The following is a 13,561-nucleotide window of genomic DNA, read 5'->3' as shown; positions in this document are numbered from 1 at the left end:
CTTTTGCTTTGCGATGGGAGCATATAAACCCCATCCCCCCCGACCTGACGCCAACGCTCAACCACATCCCCCCCAACCTGACGACAACATTCAACCACAGTCTTTAGATTTTACAACCAACACCAACAACCATATCCCTCACCACTCACCACTCAATATGGACCCGATAACAGTCATCCGTTCTTTTACTTGGGTGGAAGCAGTCATCCTTACTCTTGCTTGGTTGGGTAAGAACTCGAGCAGTACTTCTGCGGTCTGGAAGTTTGAATGCACCGAAAAGCTCTGCCTACAGATCGTTCAAGAGATCCAGAACAACCTCGACCTGTTTCCAGATTTCAGAGATCAGGTCAGCTTTCTGATCCAGAGCATTCCCCATGAGAGTTTCGGTGTCCTTCACATTACCTTCCACCTTCGGACACAAGAGCAAGTAAACAACGGCAACTATACCGTTGGCCATATCTTTGTGAAGTTGCAGAACGGGGTCTATGTACTGGCAACAGGCGACCTTAGTCAAGATGTCAAATGTTGGCCAAACTTAGTCAAAAATTATGTAGAAGAAAAGAACAGGAGGGCCACAGAGAGAGCAGCAGGAACAAATCGCCTTAAATTCCAACTTTGGGCACGTCGTCATCATCGGAATTCCAATTAAGAATGAACGGCTTCCGTTGCGTTATTCCCGAATCCGTCACTTATCAGGTTAGTAGCTTCACAAGATTTGCAAAAAGCTCTCTAACAAGGTTATCATCCAGCGCACTCTTCGACCAAATTGCTTGAAACTCATCCAGCCGAGACCATCTTCCAACCATTCAGCTGTCTGGTTAGATTCGACTGTACACATATTTATTCCGATATTGTTACTCATTACGGATGGTTTGTTCATGAACGCTACAATTACGGATTGCACTCGGAGTCTTCATCCAGCCAGGCGGGGCGTGATTCAGTAAGGAAAACCCTCGTACACCCTGAACAATCCCATCGACACCCTGAACAATCCCATCGACATCCTGAACAGTCCCATCGACACCCTGAACAATCCCATCGACATCCTGAACAATCCCATCGACATCCTGAACAGTCACTCGGCACCGAGCGTCTTTCATTCATTGCTTACAGCCCTTTGTTCACTACTCAGAGTTCTTCACCCGGGGCTGAACATTCAGCAACAATGCGAAGGGGCCAATATTTAAACCCCCATTCCCATTTATCTACTACGACTTACAAGCCTACCACACCAGAGTGTGCAACCACAACCAAACACTTCAGGCCGTCTCTAATGGATATCATTGTTACATATACTGATATTTCTTGAGTGTACCGGGAGTCTGTCTCTTAGAAAGACGACAATATATACATATATACATCTATATACGAACGGGCTAGTGAACAGCTCCGCAACGAACCGAACGGTTTCCACACTTCTCGGATCAGATCAATGTTCTGATCCAGAAGACCGTTTCCCAGGGAGACGACAACATATATACATCTATATTGCTTCGGTGGAGGAGCCCACATCGACGAGCTGGAAGTTTGATGCCATTTTCCAGCTCTGCGAGGAGATAGCGGACCGTATCCGGAACGAGATTGACCAGTTTCCCGGCTACGAGTACCAGATCAACTTTCTGATCCGGACTCTTCCACATACGAGTGGGGAGGAGCCTCTTCACGCTACCGTCCATTTCCAGACAAAAGACCAAGCGGATAATGGCAATTATGTCGTTGGCCACGTCAATGTGAAGGAGCAGAACCGCGCCTACGAACTGGCAACGGGCGATCTTAGCCAGGATCTGAAATGGTGGCCAGAAACAGTCCTCAATTACGAAGAAGAACAGCAAAAGAAGGACGCGGACAAAGCAGCGGGAATAAGAAAAGTGGCCTAAGATACAAACCTTGGCCACATCTTTATCCTTAAAGTGCCCCCTAAGAATAAACAGCTTCCATTAGGTTGTTCTTCTGTTCGTTACTTATCAGGTTAGTAGCTTCACAAGATTTACAAAAAGCTCTCTAACAAGGATATCATCCAGCGCGCTCTTCGACCAAATTTCTTGAATTTCATCCAGCCGAGGCCATCTTCCAACCATTCAACTGCGTGGTTAGATTCGACTGTACACATATATATTCCGATATTGTTACTCATTACGGATGGTTGGTTCATGAACGCTACAATTACGGATTGCACTCGGAGTCTTCATCCAGCCAGGCGGGGAGTGTCTGTTTCTTAGAAAGACGACGCAATATATATACACATCTATATACAATCGAGCTAGTGAGCAGCTCCGCAACGAGATTGAACGGTTTCCACAGTTCAGGGATCAGATCAATGTTTTGATGCAGAAGGCCGTTTCTCAGAGAGACGACAACATATATACATCTATATACGATCAGGCCAGGGCCCAGCTCCGCAAAATGCTCGCGCAGCGTCCAGAATTCAAGGGTCTGGCTTACCTGAAAATCCGGACGCGGCCTCATAGGTAGTAGTCCAACGGAGAAAAGGTTCCATGCTACACTCGACGGTCAGACAAAGGAGCAGGAGGCTGCAGGCGACTATACATCCTTCCACGTCATGGTTCACTGGATGAAAAGGGCTTTCGTACTGTCGACAGCAATCCACTGCCCTATCCCAACCGGGCCTGACGTCCTCAATTACGTAGTCCAGCAGCAAAAGAAACTCAAAAAGAAACAGGCCAAACTCCAATGGCGCCAAAATCAGAAAATACAAGCATCCGCTCATCCTTGAATGGCTTCGGTTGCGTTGTTTCTCTGACAAGGTCATTATCCAGCGCTTTCTTCGACCAATAAGACGATTATTTATTCATACCGAAAAGCATCTTGCCACCCGATGCTCTTGTGCGAACACTATTAGAAATATCCCCGAGACGATGGTCAAGGCCAGCGTTATTGAAGTTGGAGTGGCTTGCGAGAAGAGGGAGCGCGATACCGAATGAAGCGTCCTCTCAAGCTATATATACATCTAGAACGAATCGAGAAAGGAAGTGTCGGAAATCGTTGGAATTCAATCAGCTACGACTCTACATGTACACGCGTCGTACATCTGCCTGCCTCCAAGAAGCAGGGAATATCCGCGCGTCGCTTTCAATCTAAGACTTCCTTTGTCTTTCATCATATCGAAATATCTTGTCAGTTTCTCTCATATTGTTGTAGACTTGAGAGTACAGTACAGCTTAGTATCATCTATATATGTGCAATAAAAAAAGATCAAAACTTCATTCTATTCTTTCTTCTCTCAGTTACGTGATTGTGAACATTGTTTGCTTGACATGACTCCTCACTGTTACCGCGTGTCCTGTTTCACTTGACTCATGTGGCGGAGAGCGCGCCAACTTTCCCCTGGTACCTGGAACACTGTGTAAACATGAAGACATCATGTATTGCTGATGTCCGCACCTCGCCCGAAGGAGAAATGACCAGAACATCGAGAAGATGCAGACGGAGATGAACGAAGTTATAGCGTCTTCCCTTCCCCCCGTTCTCCTGATTCCGTCTCTGCAGATACTAAGCATACAACTTTGAAAGCGAGGTGTCGGATGAACACCCACGTCCCCAAGTGCGACAGGTCAAATGGTGTAAGTTTCGCAACCCAGATCTGACAGGCAGGTATAGCCAGTATCGACATTACATGGTGCGAAGTGGCCACCTCGCGATGCTGCCGCGCATGTCATACTTCCCCGACGTCGACCTCCTGACTCACGCTCGGAAGCCGTACCGTGAAGAAAGGATAGAACATCTGGTACTGCTCCCAAAATGCTATGATTCGTCGTGTTCAGATTGTGGCTGCCGGTCGGTGCGTCGGCGAGCATTGTACTGAGACTAGTAAGAAAGGGGACTGCAGAACAGGCGATGGGCTTGGAGGTCTCAGAATGTACGCTGTGTCCCAGCATGTCTCTTCGCCGGGCTTCTTCATCATGTCCCCCCCGCCAAGTGTCTGGCGGTCGGAGTTGGGCATCATCGTATTGTGCTCTTATGCAGATGCCGGTTGTGTGCTTCGTTCCAGTGGATAAGGTGGAAGATGCCATTTCCGGAGCAACATTATAGGTGGAAAAGCTGGACTTCACACACGACGGAAAAGCGAAGAGCGACCGATCGCTCGTCAAACACGATTTCAATGACTGATCATCTGTTAGTGGAGATTCGTCTCAACAGCCTACGAGCAAATATACTGAATGATCTAAGGTATCTACAATCATCTGGAGCAGCAATAAGTGGGGGGCACTTGCGACGACTCTGTTGTGACTGGTTGTGAGAGATCTGGTCTCCTAGATATGAATCGGTCACAACAGCGTCGTAGCAAGTCTCTATCACTCGTCCTCCAAAGTATGATGGCGCTCACATATGTAGTGTTGATCATGAAGGAAGTTGGGCACTTTATCAAAGGGAAATCGTATGTAGTACAATTATATTATGAACACTAAGTAAAACTAATGGGTATCGATGTCGTTAGTGGCAATTTGGGTATTACATGTCCTCGAAGACGCGCGCATTGATCGCGTGCTGAAGGGGATCGGCCTGAGACTGCTGACCACCGCTGGAAGACGCCTGTCCCTGCTCAATCACTCTTGGTACTCCAAAGTCACCGGAGTTGACTGGGCCGGGCATGAAGATGATCTTGCTCTGCCCTGACCTAGCCATCGCTTGCATGGCCTCCAAGTATCTGATCTGCATAGCAGGGGCTGAGTTGAGTGTATCGGCTGCAACTCTCATCAACTGCAGGATTGTTAGCCATGCTCTAATATATTCATTCGTTTCTGATGGCTGAGAGATAGAATTCCCGTTTGCGGTTCAATTCAAGGGTGGGGAATAATCGCGAACATAAGCGCATACAAGGCCGTAGCCCAGGTGCCAGTGTTCGATGTATTTGAACCGCGATGAATATCTGGTGCTGTAGGGGAAGAAGCTTACCTTAGCGCTCTCGACCTCGGCGCGAGCAGCAATGACCTTCGCCTCACCAGTACGCTTGCTCTGGGCGGCCATGGAGAGAGAGTCCTGGAGATCTTGACTGAAAATGATGTCCTTGATAAGCATGGACTCAACATCAACACCCCAACCTGCGGCGGTTTCCTCAATGATCTCACGGATGGACTGAGCGATCTCCTCGCGGCGCTCGATCACATCTTGAAGAACACGTGCACCAATGACATGGCGGAGAGTGGTTTGGGTTCGCTCAACAAGAGCTTGTCGAATGTTGGAAATTCCAAATGCAGCCTTGTGAGGCGAGGTAATCCGGTAGTAGATGACAGAGGTGAGACTCAGAGAGACATTGTCCTTGGTCATGCAAATTTGCTTAGGAACCTCTGTACTTTGATTAGAGATGTGTTGCAAGGTTAGAGTAGCATTGGTGAGGTAATTACTTACCAACAATCTGGATCTTGACATCAACCTGAATGAGAGTCTCAGACAGGGGGTTGACCTTAACAAGACCAGGGTCGACAGCTCGCGAAAACCGTCCAAACTTGGTGATAAGTCCCACGTTGCCTTGGTTGACCGACTTATACGGGTTCGGGCAGACGATGCAACATGGAATGGCTCCCAAAGTACCGATGCAGCTGCCGATACTATTCATCATAGCACCGTACCAGCCGTGGGTGTCTTCATCGGCATCGTCTGGCTTGATGATGCGCGCATAGGTTGGCTGAAGGTCTTCCCTTCGTGGAGGCTGAACTTTGACTAGAGGGTCATCTGGAATGCGACCAGGTGCACCATGGCTGGCGCCATTGACGGGCGCCTTTCCGAGATCTTGGTGGCCAGTTTCTGGGTGTGCACTCATGGTTGTTGTTGTTATTGGGTGTTGATACTAGATCAAGTGTGGTCTGATGAGATGCGATTCAATTATGGTACTATCCCGAGAGAGTTTGGGATGAAAGTCGTTGGTTGGTGGTGAGACTATGATGGAGAGTGTGAAGAACGACGAGGAAATCATTTCATGACAGGTAGGGTGATCGCAGTACTTATATGTAACATGCGGGGAAGGTATGACACACTACTAAAGTAGACAAGAAACAGTGCGACAAGATGCCAGGATGCAGCCAGTATCTACAAGGGTGTGCGCCGGGGGCTTGGAAGCTTAATGACATGACCTGGTAAACCGTATGCAGCAGTAGCATGCTGTCCTGCACCTCCGTGTATTCTTCCGCATTCCTCCAAACGGGGCGAGGGGGCTGTGTTTCGATACTGAGGGAGAGATATTCTGTGGATCACTAGGGCGACACTGCTCGCCTTATTTCCATACAGGAACATGACATATGATCGTTTGTATTGTATTGCGACTCTACGGAGTACTTGTTCAATGTTGAGATTCTGAGAGATTGCGGGTTCGATACTATGCCCAACCTCATGAGAAAGACGCGACGAACTATATGATACGTACATGTGTGTATGGGGGGGTGTGGGAGTTGTATCAAGATGGAGAAAGAAGGATAGACGTCAGTCCAGAGGTCACACGCGAGCGAAACCACAAGCGGTCTAGCGGCACTTATGATCAGCGAATAGGCTCCACAGGGCTTTGCTTGTGCAGACGCGCCATGTCGGCTAACACGGCCACCTCCATCCATCAAAACACTTGTACAGAATACCTTACAGATTAGTCTTCAGGCCCCGCGCCAGTCAATACTCCGGTGAACGCATCACGAGTTATGACGATGATGTCGTTGATTTCTTTCCCCGAACGCCGAGGCAGACTTCCTCCGTCTGTGGCGATTCAATAAAGATGGTTTGAGAATGACACATTGATTATGTAGGTCCGCTACTACTCGTAGTCCATTCATATTAATGTACTCGTAGATTAGAACAACAGTAAGAATCAAGTCTTAATCCCACGAAGGGAATAACTAATTGAGACGAAGGTACGGAGTACTGTTGACATCCATTGGATGATTTCATGCATTAATGTTTGTGCACATCGCAAGTCCCTTCCAACAGTACTAGCTAGAGTCGTTCACGACGAGATATTGCACAAGCATGCTGCCTATACCCTGTCTACACGCGCAATAAAGTACCTCGTACTGTTACCCGATTATGGAAAATTGTCTTGTCACAAGTTGCTCGGGTCACTGCCGAGACGCCAAGACGCTTGTCCGCCTACATCGTTCCTTGAACAAATCGCGTTAGCGTCACCGTGGCCAGTGGGGCGAGCGCATTCAGCCCTACCCTTGTTGGTTAACGTGGCGAGTGCATCTATACTCTACTAAGACGACCTAATTCAGATCACGGGAGGATGAGGCTGGTGAACAACACTGTGTAAGTCTTGTTGTTGTCTTTCCATTTCTCACCTTGCCTCGCCTCCCGTCTGATATTGTGCCTTACGGCAAGGCATCTAACACTTCACAGCAACTGCGCACTGCTTTCAGTCCTCAGAATGTGCATGGCGCATGTGGTCCATATGGGTAGTTAGTGAATTGATCCACTGGTTTTTCTCTTACCGTGTTGAGTCTAGCGCCATTTTTGACGGATTTGGCAATATCGCAACAACCGGGACAACAATCGTCTCCAACACTGTGCATCTTCACTACCAAATCCTTCATACATCGAACCGCGACGCTACAATCTTCCGTGGTACCCAATCACGACTAAACCTACAATCTTTAATCTCTCGCATTTGTATCCGGACCGGTGAGCAAGAACGTTTTCGCCGAGAACATACGAGAGTGGTGGAAAACTGCACTGCCTCATTGGGAGAAAGAGGGGGTTATTCCCTCATCACCACTACGCGCCCAAAGCTCGGCGCCCTCGTAGACGAGAAGTGCTCTCGAAAATCATACTCCGCTTCAATCTGACAGGTCAGCCCCGACGAGGTAGTTTTCCAGAACACATATAGCGCCTGCACCGCATTCCACGATGGCACTAGACCACTTCGCCGCATGACCAGAGATGCCTCAAGAGTTGGGAGAGCACTGCCCCAGATCAAATTACAGAATCCTTCTACAATCGCCCGTCAGACTAACGCGCCGGGAAGGCGCACAGCGCCCGCTGGCTCTGATAGTGGCACTTGATGAGGTCGCGCCCACGATATCTATGCCACATACTTCAGATCGAACGGCGCGCATTACACCGCGTACACGCAGCATGCAGAGTGCTCCTACTGCTCAACCCCAAATAAATTATCCATCCAGACAGACCTCGCCGTATACGAACTACTGCACGTCCACGCCGATGCGACAATTGCCTTAATCTTCAAAGCCTCTCTCAATGATGTGAACCCCAGCAACGAGGAACCTTCTGACCCCTTCCACGATACCAAATGCGCCCACCGCGCACGTGTATGTCCATTTATGCTAGATTAATCTTGAGAGCATTTGCATGTATATCAGACTGACCGGTCAAGTGTTCCACTTCAGGTTGTCCGCGTTATCACTTGCCAACTTGGCATCAACTGCGCTCTCGAAAGCCTGAGATTGCCTTGAGCACAACACCATTCCAGCTCCCATCTCCAAGACAAACCCCAATCCACACGAATCCAACAAGACCGCAACTCCACAAACCCCAACTTGCCCAGCGCCAGCTCGCCACGCATATTCGTCCGCCGACCCTCTTCACATACACCCATCATCTCACACCGTGGACAGCAGATACCACACCGTCCCCCATCACCAACAACTTAGCTCCACCGCTCGTTTAACTCGCAGACACAGCACAACCCACATTTCACTACACTGATGTACTATACTTTAAGCTCACATGCGATCACCCCGATGCGGTTAAATGCTGTATGTAGCCCGCACGTTTCTAGCGCACTAAGCCACAACGCTTAGCATGGATAACCCGCCTATCCTTGATCCAACAGAGGCATTGTGTGAAGATACGAGTAGAATGGGTAGACTATTCGTGCCTTAGTATATGTAGAGAGCGCAGCAAGGGTGGATCTTAGGCTCTACGGTTTTTTTTCGCAAGGCGCAGTGGAGGGTTTTGAGGGACATGCTAACTTCTGGCGCGATTGGGCGGGCTAGCTGGACCGGAGAGGTGCGGAGGTGGATACTGGAAGGAGGGCTAGGATGGGTAGCGGTGTAGACTTTATGAGGGGCTGAGTTCGATTGGGATGCAAGATGCTCTCGCATTGTGGAAGAGGGGTACTCAGGCGCAGTGTGAAGAATGGAAAGGTTCGATATTATATGCATGGTTACCAACATGGTCTTCTGAAAGTTGAACTACCGTATCATCAAACGCCTGAGAAATGCTAGTTACGAATGTACTGGAGAGCCGTGATCCCCTGATCCCGAATATGCAGCCGACCATGTAACATGAAAATCCGAGATATCAAGGCCGTAGACTGTTCCCTCAACAGTGAGAAGGGAACGGAGTTGATTGAAGCGTGACCGTGATCGTCGTTACTTGAGGAAGCTCGCACCCCTTCTGTCCTTCTTCAACGGACTGAACGTAAAGTTCTCCTCGCTCATCATGTTGTAGCCGCCGCTGATGGGCCTTGCTGGACCTTTGCCAAAGACACCTTTACCCAGAGCCCTTGCGGCAAAGAGTCCCTTGCCGACGTTCGGTTTTGCAGGTAGGACGTCCTCATCAGCATCGAAGAGCGTTTTGCCCAAGCCGCTATTCCCTCCAGCCCCCAGCTTGCGTTTCTTCTTCTTCTCTGCCACAGGTTCCTCGTTGAACGCGGCAAAGGACATGAGGGACTTTCGAGGTTTGATCTTAGGTACGAGAGCCTTATCCTTGCCCTTTGAAGGACCATCATCGGCATCTTTGAGAGGAACGGTGACTGGTACATTCTCGGAATTATCCTTGGATTCAGAGACTTCGGAAGCCTCTTCGGTCACCATCTCGAGAGAAGGTGCAGCAGTTTTCTTACGAGCTGCTGGCTTCGCATTAGCCTTGTTGGAAGCTGAAGGAGCAAGCGGTTTGACTTTGGGTAGCGGCGCGCTCTTTTTAATAGCCTTCTTTGGAGGTGCAGTGGGGGTAGCTTCTTCTGGTGATGGCTCTTCGTCGTCCGACTCTCCCAAGATTGTCTCTCCAGGCGCAACGCTTGCTTGACGTTTCAAGAAAGGCGTAAGCGATAGAGCGGTGTTCTCACCAATGGCTGAAACCGAGGTGGCACGCTTTGTCTTCTTCGTAGGAAATCCATCGCCAGGGGTTCCGAGGTTTGGAGAATCAGGCTCAGCAGTGGACGCCATCCGTTTGCGAGGGTTCTTGCCGGCTTTCTTGGTTGCTTGTGGTACCTCACTCTCTGCCCTCTCGAGCCTGCCCTCAGTCTCCTTTAGCTTCTCCTTTGTGGACCTTAATTTATCTCGGAAGGCATTCAGCTTGTCATCCAAAACGGTATTGCGACCTTGGAGCTCAGCCAGTGCCTTCTGATACTCCTTTTCCATTTTCTTCCTCTCGCGTCTCTCCTCATCCAACTCGTTCTCCAGTTGAGCAATCTGCGTGGCCGTGTGTTGTAGGTCCTTGTTGCCAACTTTATTAGCCGCGGATATCTCGCGCTTGGCCCGACCAAATTCTTCACGTAACTGTTCGAGCTCAGCTTCACGTTCCTCGGCCTTCTTGCCCATCCGCTCCGCTTTCTGGCGGGCATTTCTTTCGTTTTGTAGTTCTTGTTGAAGATTTTCAACTTCGGCGTCCTGTGCTTCCTCGCGTTTGCTTGCCTTATCAGCTTCCCGTTTGGTGACTTTGTCCAGTTTCGCCTGGATCCGTTCGGAAGCTTGTTGGTGGGATAACACATCAGCCTGAGCCTTTGCTGAGCTTTCTTCTGCTTTGGCCAGAGCTGCTTCTGCCTTGAGGCGATCCTTCTTTTCTTTCACCAGCTCGTTTCGAATTTCCTCAAGCTCAGTACGAAGCTCCTCCTCCTGTTCAGTCTTCTTGCCGGATTTCGCCAGGGCTCGGGCGGTGGAACGTTTTTCGTTGTCGATCTCAACCTGCAGCGTTGCTAATTGGCGTTGAAGGGTGAGTTTCTCGGCAAGGAGGCCATGGTTGGACTCAACCTGGGCACGCAGATGCTCGACCTCGGGCTTGAGAGAAGACATTTCGCGGGTGAGGGCAAGTTTCTCGGACAGGATCTTGTTCGTATCGGATGTGACGTTCTCCATTGCCTTGAGCTCGGCCTGCCAGGATGATCAACAACTAATTCAGATGTGTAGCATGCGGGATGGGAATACCTTAAGATTACCAATCTCTCGCGACTGTGTACGAATCTGATTTTTCGCTATCTCCGCGTCGGCCTTGAGTTGATCCACGTTCTGCAAAGCATCATCCAATGCGAACTCCAGGCCTTCCGACTCAGCCTCCGCGTCTCCGAGTTCCTCGGATATCTCGTCGACCCTGTCATGCAGGAGACATTTATCGACTCGCAACTTCCGAAGTTCCTCGTCTTTCGCTACTGTTTCGACAGCGTGCCTGCTTCGTTCGAGGGCAAGTTCCAGATTCGCCGTGCGGAGCGCATGTTTGAGCTTGCCAAGTTAGCGCATATCGCAAAGAATTAGAGATATATATCTCACATCTTGAATGTCATAGACATCTTCTGACTCCATTGATGGGTACGCCATGGTTCGGTTGCTTTCGTTGAGAGATGAGAATTGATTGTAGGAATATGTGTGAGGGGCAACTCTAATGCCTGGGGAACGCGTAGAGTAAACAAACAAAGCGACAGGCCATCAACACCAGAGTTGACAAGGCGCACTCTTCGACTTTGCACTCGCAACCTGAGAACGTGTTGTTGTTGTGAAAAGAATGTGCAATAAAGCTGAATCTTGATGACCACACGTTTGTATGACCCTGGTCAATATCCTCAAGTAAACAGAAGGCCTGTCGCGTCGAAGTTCAAGGCGGCATGCGCATATGATGAACCCCGGTCGTTCCTTGGCGCGGATGCTTACGTACGCTGATCTCAAACGTGGCCTTCAATCTAGCAACCAAAGCATCCATACGTTCGAGCTTCGTTCCTTTGCACACATCCTCGTAACGTCACAATGCGTTGGTTACAGATTCTGACGGCTTCCCTCTTACCCTTCACAGCTCTTGCAGCTAAGAAGCCCTCCGGTGACCGATTCAATGACTTCCGCGCCAAGTCGTTATCCACCGGCACGGTCAAGCTCGATGATGTATCATACTCGAAGTTCACAAAGGCACCGAGGGACTATGCCGTAGCTGTTCTTCTTACTGCTATGGACACAAGATTTGGTTGTGTTCTGTGCAGAGAGTTCCAGCCAGAGTGGGATCTGCTAGGCAAAAGCTGGGTGAAGGGCGATAAGAATGCAGACACACGATTGCTCTTTGGAACATTGGATTTCATTGACGGAAAGAGCACCTTCCAATCGGTATTATATTGCGATCTTCTCAGTGCAAGCTGTTGCTAACATATTTCTAAAGTTGATGCTCCAAACCGCGCCCATCATTCTGTACTTCCACCCCACCATTGGACCCAATGCTAGGGTTGATACCCAGCCAATTCGATTTGATTTTACCAACGGGTGCGCCAATACTCCAATGCTGATGATTTAGTGTCGATACTGATATCAACAGGCCTCAATCTGCTGAGCAGATCCACGCCTGGATCTCCCGCCAGCTCCCTGCTGACGTTCCCAAGCCCGCAGTCTCCCGCCCCATCAACTATGTCAAGATCGTCTCAGTCACCACCGGCGTGCTCGGTGTGATCACATTCCTTGCCGTTGCGTCGCCGTACCTTGTTCCCGTTCTACAAAACCGAAACATCTGGGCTGCGATCAGCTTGATTGCTGTCCTTCTATTCACTAGCGGTCATATGTTCAACCACATCCGCAAGACTCCATATGTTGCCGGCGATGGGAAAGGCGGCATCAGCTACTTTGCTGGTGGATTCAGCAACCAATTCGGCCTTGAATCGCAAATTGTTGCTGCAATCTGTAAGTCAAAACTAAGCCCTACGTACACCGTCCAAGATGCTGACAATTCAACCACAGACGGTGTCCTATCATTCGCCACCATTTCTCTCGCCTTCAAGGTACCCCGAATTGCCGATGCAAGGGCTCAGCAGTTCGCTGTCTTCCTGTGGAGCGGCGTCTTGCTGTGCATGTACAGCTTCCTCCTCAGTGTCTTCCGACAAAAGAACGGAGGCTACACTTTCTGGCTGCCTCCCTTCTAAGTCAGTCGACATCGACGCGTCTCAAAGGCGAACGATGTTGTTTGGAAGACGGTTAGGCGCTGGACCGGCCTACAGGGCTCGCGCTGGCCTGCCAGCGAGCATTTTCGAAGAATATTTCCAGTCCGGCATCGATGGGATGAAAAGCGAATGATCTCAGTTCAATGTATCCATATAGTTTAGTATATCTTCCCGTATGCACACATTTACGGCGGCGTCAAGGGAGACTCAATGAAAGAAAAATTTACTTCAAAACGTAACACTGCATGTCCCATCACAGACCACACCACACTCCACTCTACCCATCCCATGAACCCCTTTCAATGCATTGAAATACCTACAAACCACTTCTACACCAGCAGCCGCGTCTTGACGATACATCATCGTGCGATCTTCTACACCGCGAGGTCCAACGCAATTCTCCAACATACTTTCCCGGGTGGCTACTTACAACACATCCTATACTATCAGTACACACCTAGAACAACAGCTCATTGC

At 49.5% G+C, this 13,561-nt stretch overlaps 6 protein-coding genes across 6 annotated transcripts; 2 read left to right on the top strand and 4 right to left on the bottom strand.

Annotated features, from left to right (window-relative positions):
- Nucleotides 1-157: 157 nt before the first annotated feature.
- BU24DRAFT_465859 (uncharacterized protein) lies at nucleotides 158-1,877 on the top strand (the record flags this gene model as incomplete). Its single annotated transcript, XM_033532313.1, has 2 exons — nucleotides 158-524; nucleotides 1,381-1,877. 2 exons carry the CDS (start codon nucleotides 158-160, stop codon nucleotides 1,875-1,877), a joined length of 864 nt encoding a protein of 287 aa, XP_033380648.1.
- A 2,561-nt stretch (nucleotides 1,878-4,438) lies between these two features.
- BU24DRAFT_426173 (uncharacterized protein) lies at nucleotides 4,439-4,721 on the bottom strand. The gene has a single exon (XM_033528906.1). The coding sequence runs from the start codon at nucleotides 4,714-4,716 to the stop codon at nucleotides 4,471-4,473; it is 246 nt and encodes an 81-aa protein (XP_033380647.1). The 5' UTR covers nucleotides 4,717-4,721; the 3' UTR covers nucleotides 4,439-4,470.
- Nucleotides 4,619-5,893, bottom strand: BU24DRAFT_426172 (stomatin family protein). Its single transcript, XM_033528905.1, has 2 exons — nucleotides 5,368-5,893; nucleotides 4,619-5,306 (listed from the first exon to the last, which is right to left on the bottom strand). The coding sequence occupies exons 1-2, from the start codon at nucleotides 5,777-5,779 to the stop codon at nucleotides 4,795-4,797; spliced, it is 924 nt and encodes a 307-aa protein (XP_033380646.1). The 5' UTR covers nucleotides 5,780-5,893; the 3' UTR covers nucleotides 4,619-4,794.
- Nucleotides 5,894-8,697: 2,804 nt separating this feature from the next.
- Nucleotides 8,698-9,233, bottom strand: BU24DRAFT_274498 (uncharacterized protein). The gene has a single exon (XM_033522622.1). It carries the CDS (start codon nucleotides 9,132-9,134, stop codon nucleotides 8,838-8,840), a length of 297 nt encoding a protein of 98 aa, XP_033380645.1. The 5' UTR covers nucleotides 9,135-9,233; the 3' UTR covers nucleotides 8,698-8,837.
- BU24DRAFT_375982 (uncharacterized protein) lies at nucleotides 9,097-11,744 on the bottom strand. The gene is made up of 3 exons (XM_033524608.1): nucleotides 11,445-11,744; nucleotides 11,106-11,396; nucleotides 9,097-11,051 (listed from the first exon to the last, which is right to left on the bottom strand). Exons 1-3 carry the CDS (start codon nucleotides 11,490-11,492, stop codon nucleotides 9,333-9,335), a joined length of 2,058 nt encoding a protein of 685 aa, XP_033380644.1. The 5' UTR covers nucleotides 11,493-11,744; the 3' UTR covers nucleotides 9,097-9,332.
- A 116-nt stretch (nucleotides 11,745-11,860) lies between these two features.
- On the top strand, nucleotides 11,861-13,323 carry BU24DRAFT_426168 (uncharacterized protein). Its single transcript, XM_033528904.1, has 4 exons — nucleotides 11,861-12,263; nucleotides 12,316-12,416; nucleotides 12,469-12,827; nucleotides 12,885-13,323. Exons 1-4 carry the CDS (start codon nucleotides 11,916-11,918, stop codon nucleotides 13,064-13,066), a joined length of 990 nt encoding a protein of 329 aa, XP_033380643.1. The 5' UTR covers nucleotides 11,861-11,915; the 3' UTR covers nucleotides 13,067-13,323.
- The last annotated feature ends 238 nt before the right edge of the window (nucleotides 13,324-13,561 follow it).

This window comes from Aaosphaeria arxii (genome assembly GCF_010015735.1).
Source record: "Aaosphaeria arxii CBS 175.79 unplaced genomic scaffold BU24scaffold_8, whole genome shotgun sequence".
Taxonomy (NCBI): Eukaryota; Fungi; Ascomycota; class Dothideomycetes; order Pleosporales; genus Aaosphaeria; species Aaosphaeria arxii.
Note: the sequence above shows the minus strand (reverse complement) of the source record. Positions and strands in the feature narration are given on the sequence as shown.

What these genes read in the sequence shown, in the direction of transcription:
- BU24DRAFT_426173 (XM_033528906.1), bottom strand. Translation starts at nt 4,716, where the DNA reads ATGAGAGTTGCAGCCGATACACTCAACTCAGCCCCTGCTATGCAGATC.
- BU24DRAFT_426172 (XM_033528905.1), bottom strand. Translation starts at nt 5,779, where the DNA reads ATGAGTGCACACCCAGAAACTGGCCACCAAGATCTCGGAAAGGCGCCC. An exon ending in TGTCAAGATCCAGATTGTTG is followed by an intron (nt 5,307 to 5,367) that starts GTAAGTAATTAC and finishes ATCAAAGTACAG; the next exon opens with AGGTTCCTAAGCAAATTTGC.
- BU24DRAFT_274498 (XM_033522622.1), bottom strand. Translation starts at nt 9,134, where the DNA reads ATGTTGGTAACCATGCATATAATATCGAACCTTTCCATTCTTCACACT.
- BU24DRAFT_375982 (XM_033524608.1), bottom strand. Translation starts at nt 11,492, where the DNA reads ATGGCGTACCCATCAATGGAGTCAGAAGATGTCTATGACATTCAAGAT. An exon ending in ATGTCTATGACATTCAAGAT is followed by an intron (nt 11,397 to 11,444) that starts GTGAGATATATA and finishes TAACTTGGCAAG; the next exon opens with CTCAAACATGCGCTCCGCAC. An exon ending in GAGAGATTGGTAATCTTAAG is followed by an intron (nt 11,052 to 11,105) that starts GTATTCCCATCC and finishes TCATCCTGGCAG; the next exon opens with GCCGAGCTCAAGGCAATGGA.
- BU24DRAFT_426168 (XM_033528904.1), top strand. Translation starts at nt 11,916, where the DNA reads ATGCGTTGGTTACAGATTCTGACGGCTTCCCTCTTACCCTTCACAGCT. An exon ending in GAAAGAGCACCTTCCAATCG is followed by an intron (nt 12,264 to 12,315) that starts GTATTATATTGC and finishes ATATTTCTAAAG; the next exon opens with TTGATGCTCCAAACCGCGCC. An exon ending in GCAAATTGTTGCTGCAATCT is followed by an intron (nt 12,828 to 12,884) that starts GTAAGTCAAAAC and finishes ATTCAACCACAG; the next exon opens with ACGGTGTCCTATCATTCGCC.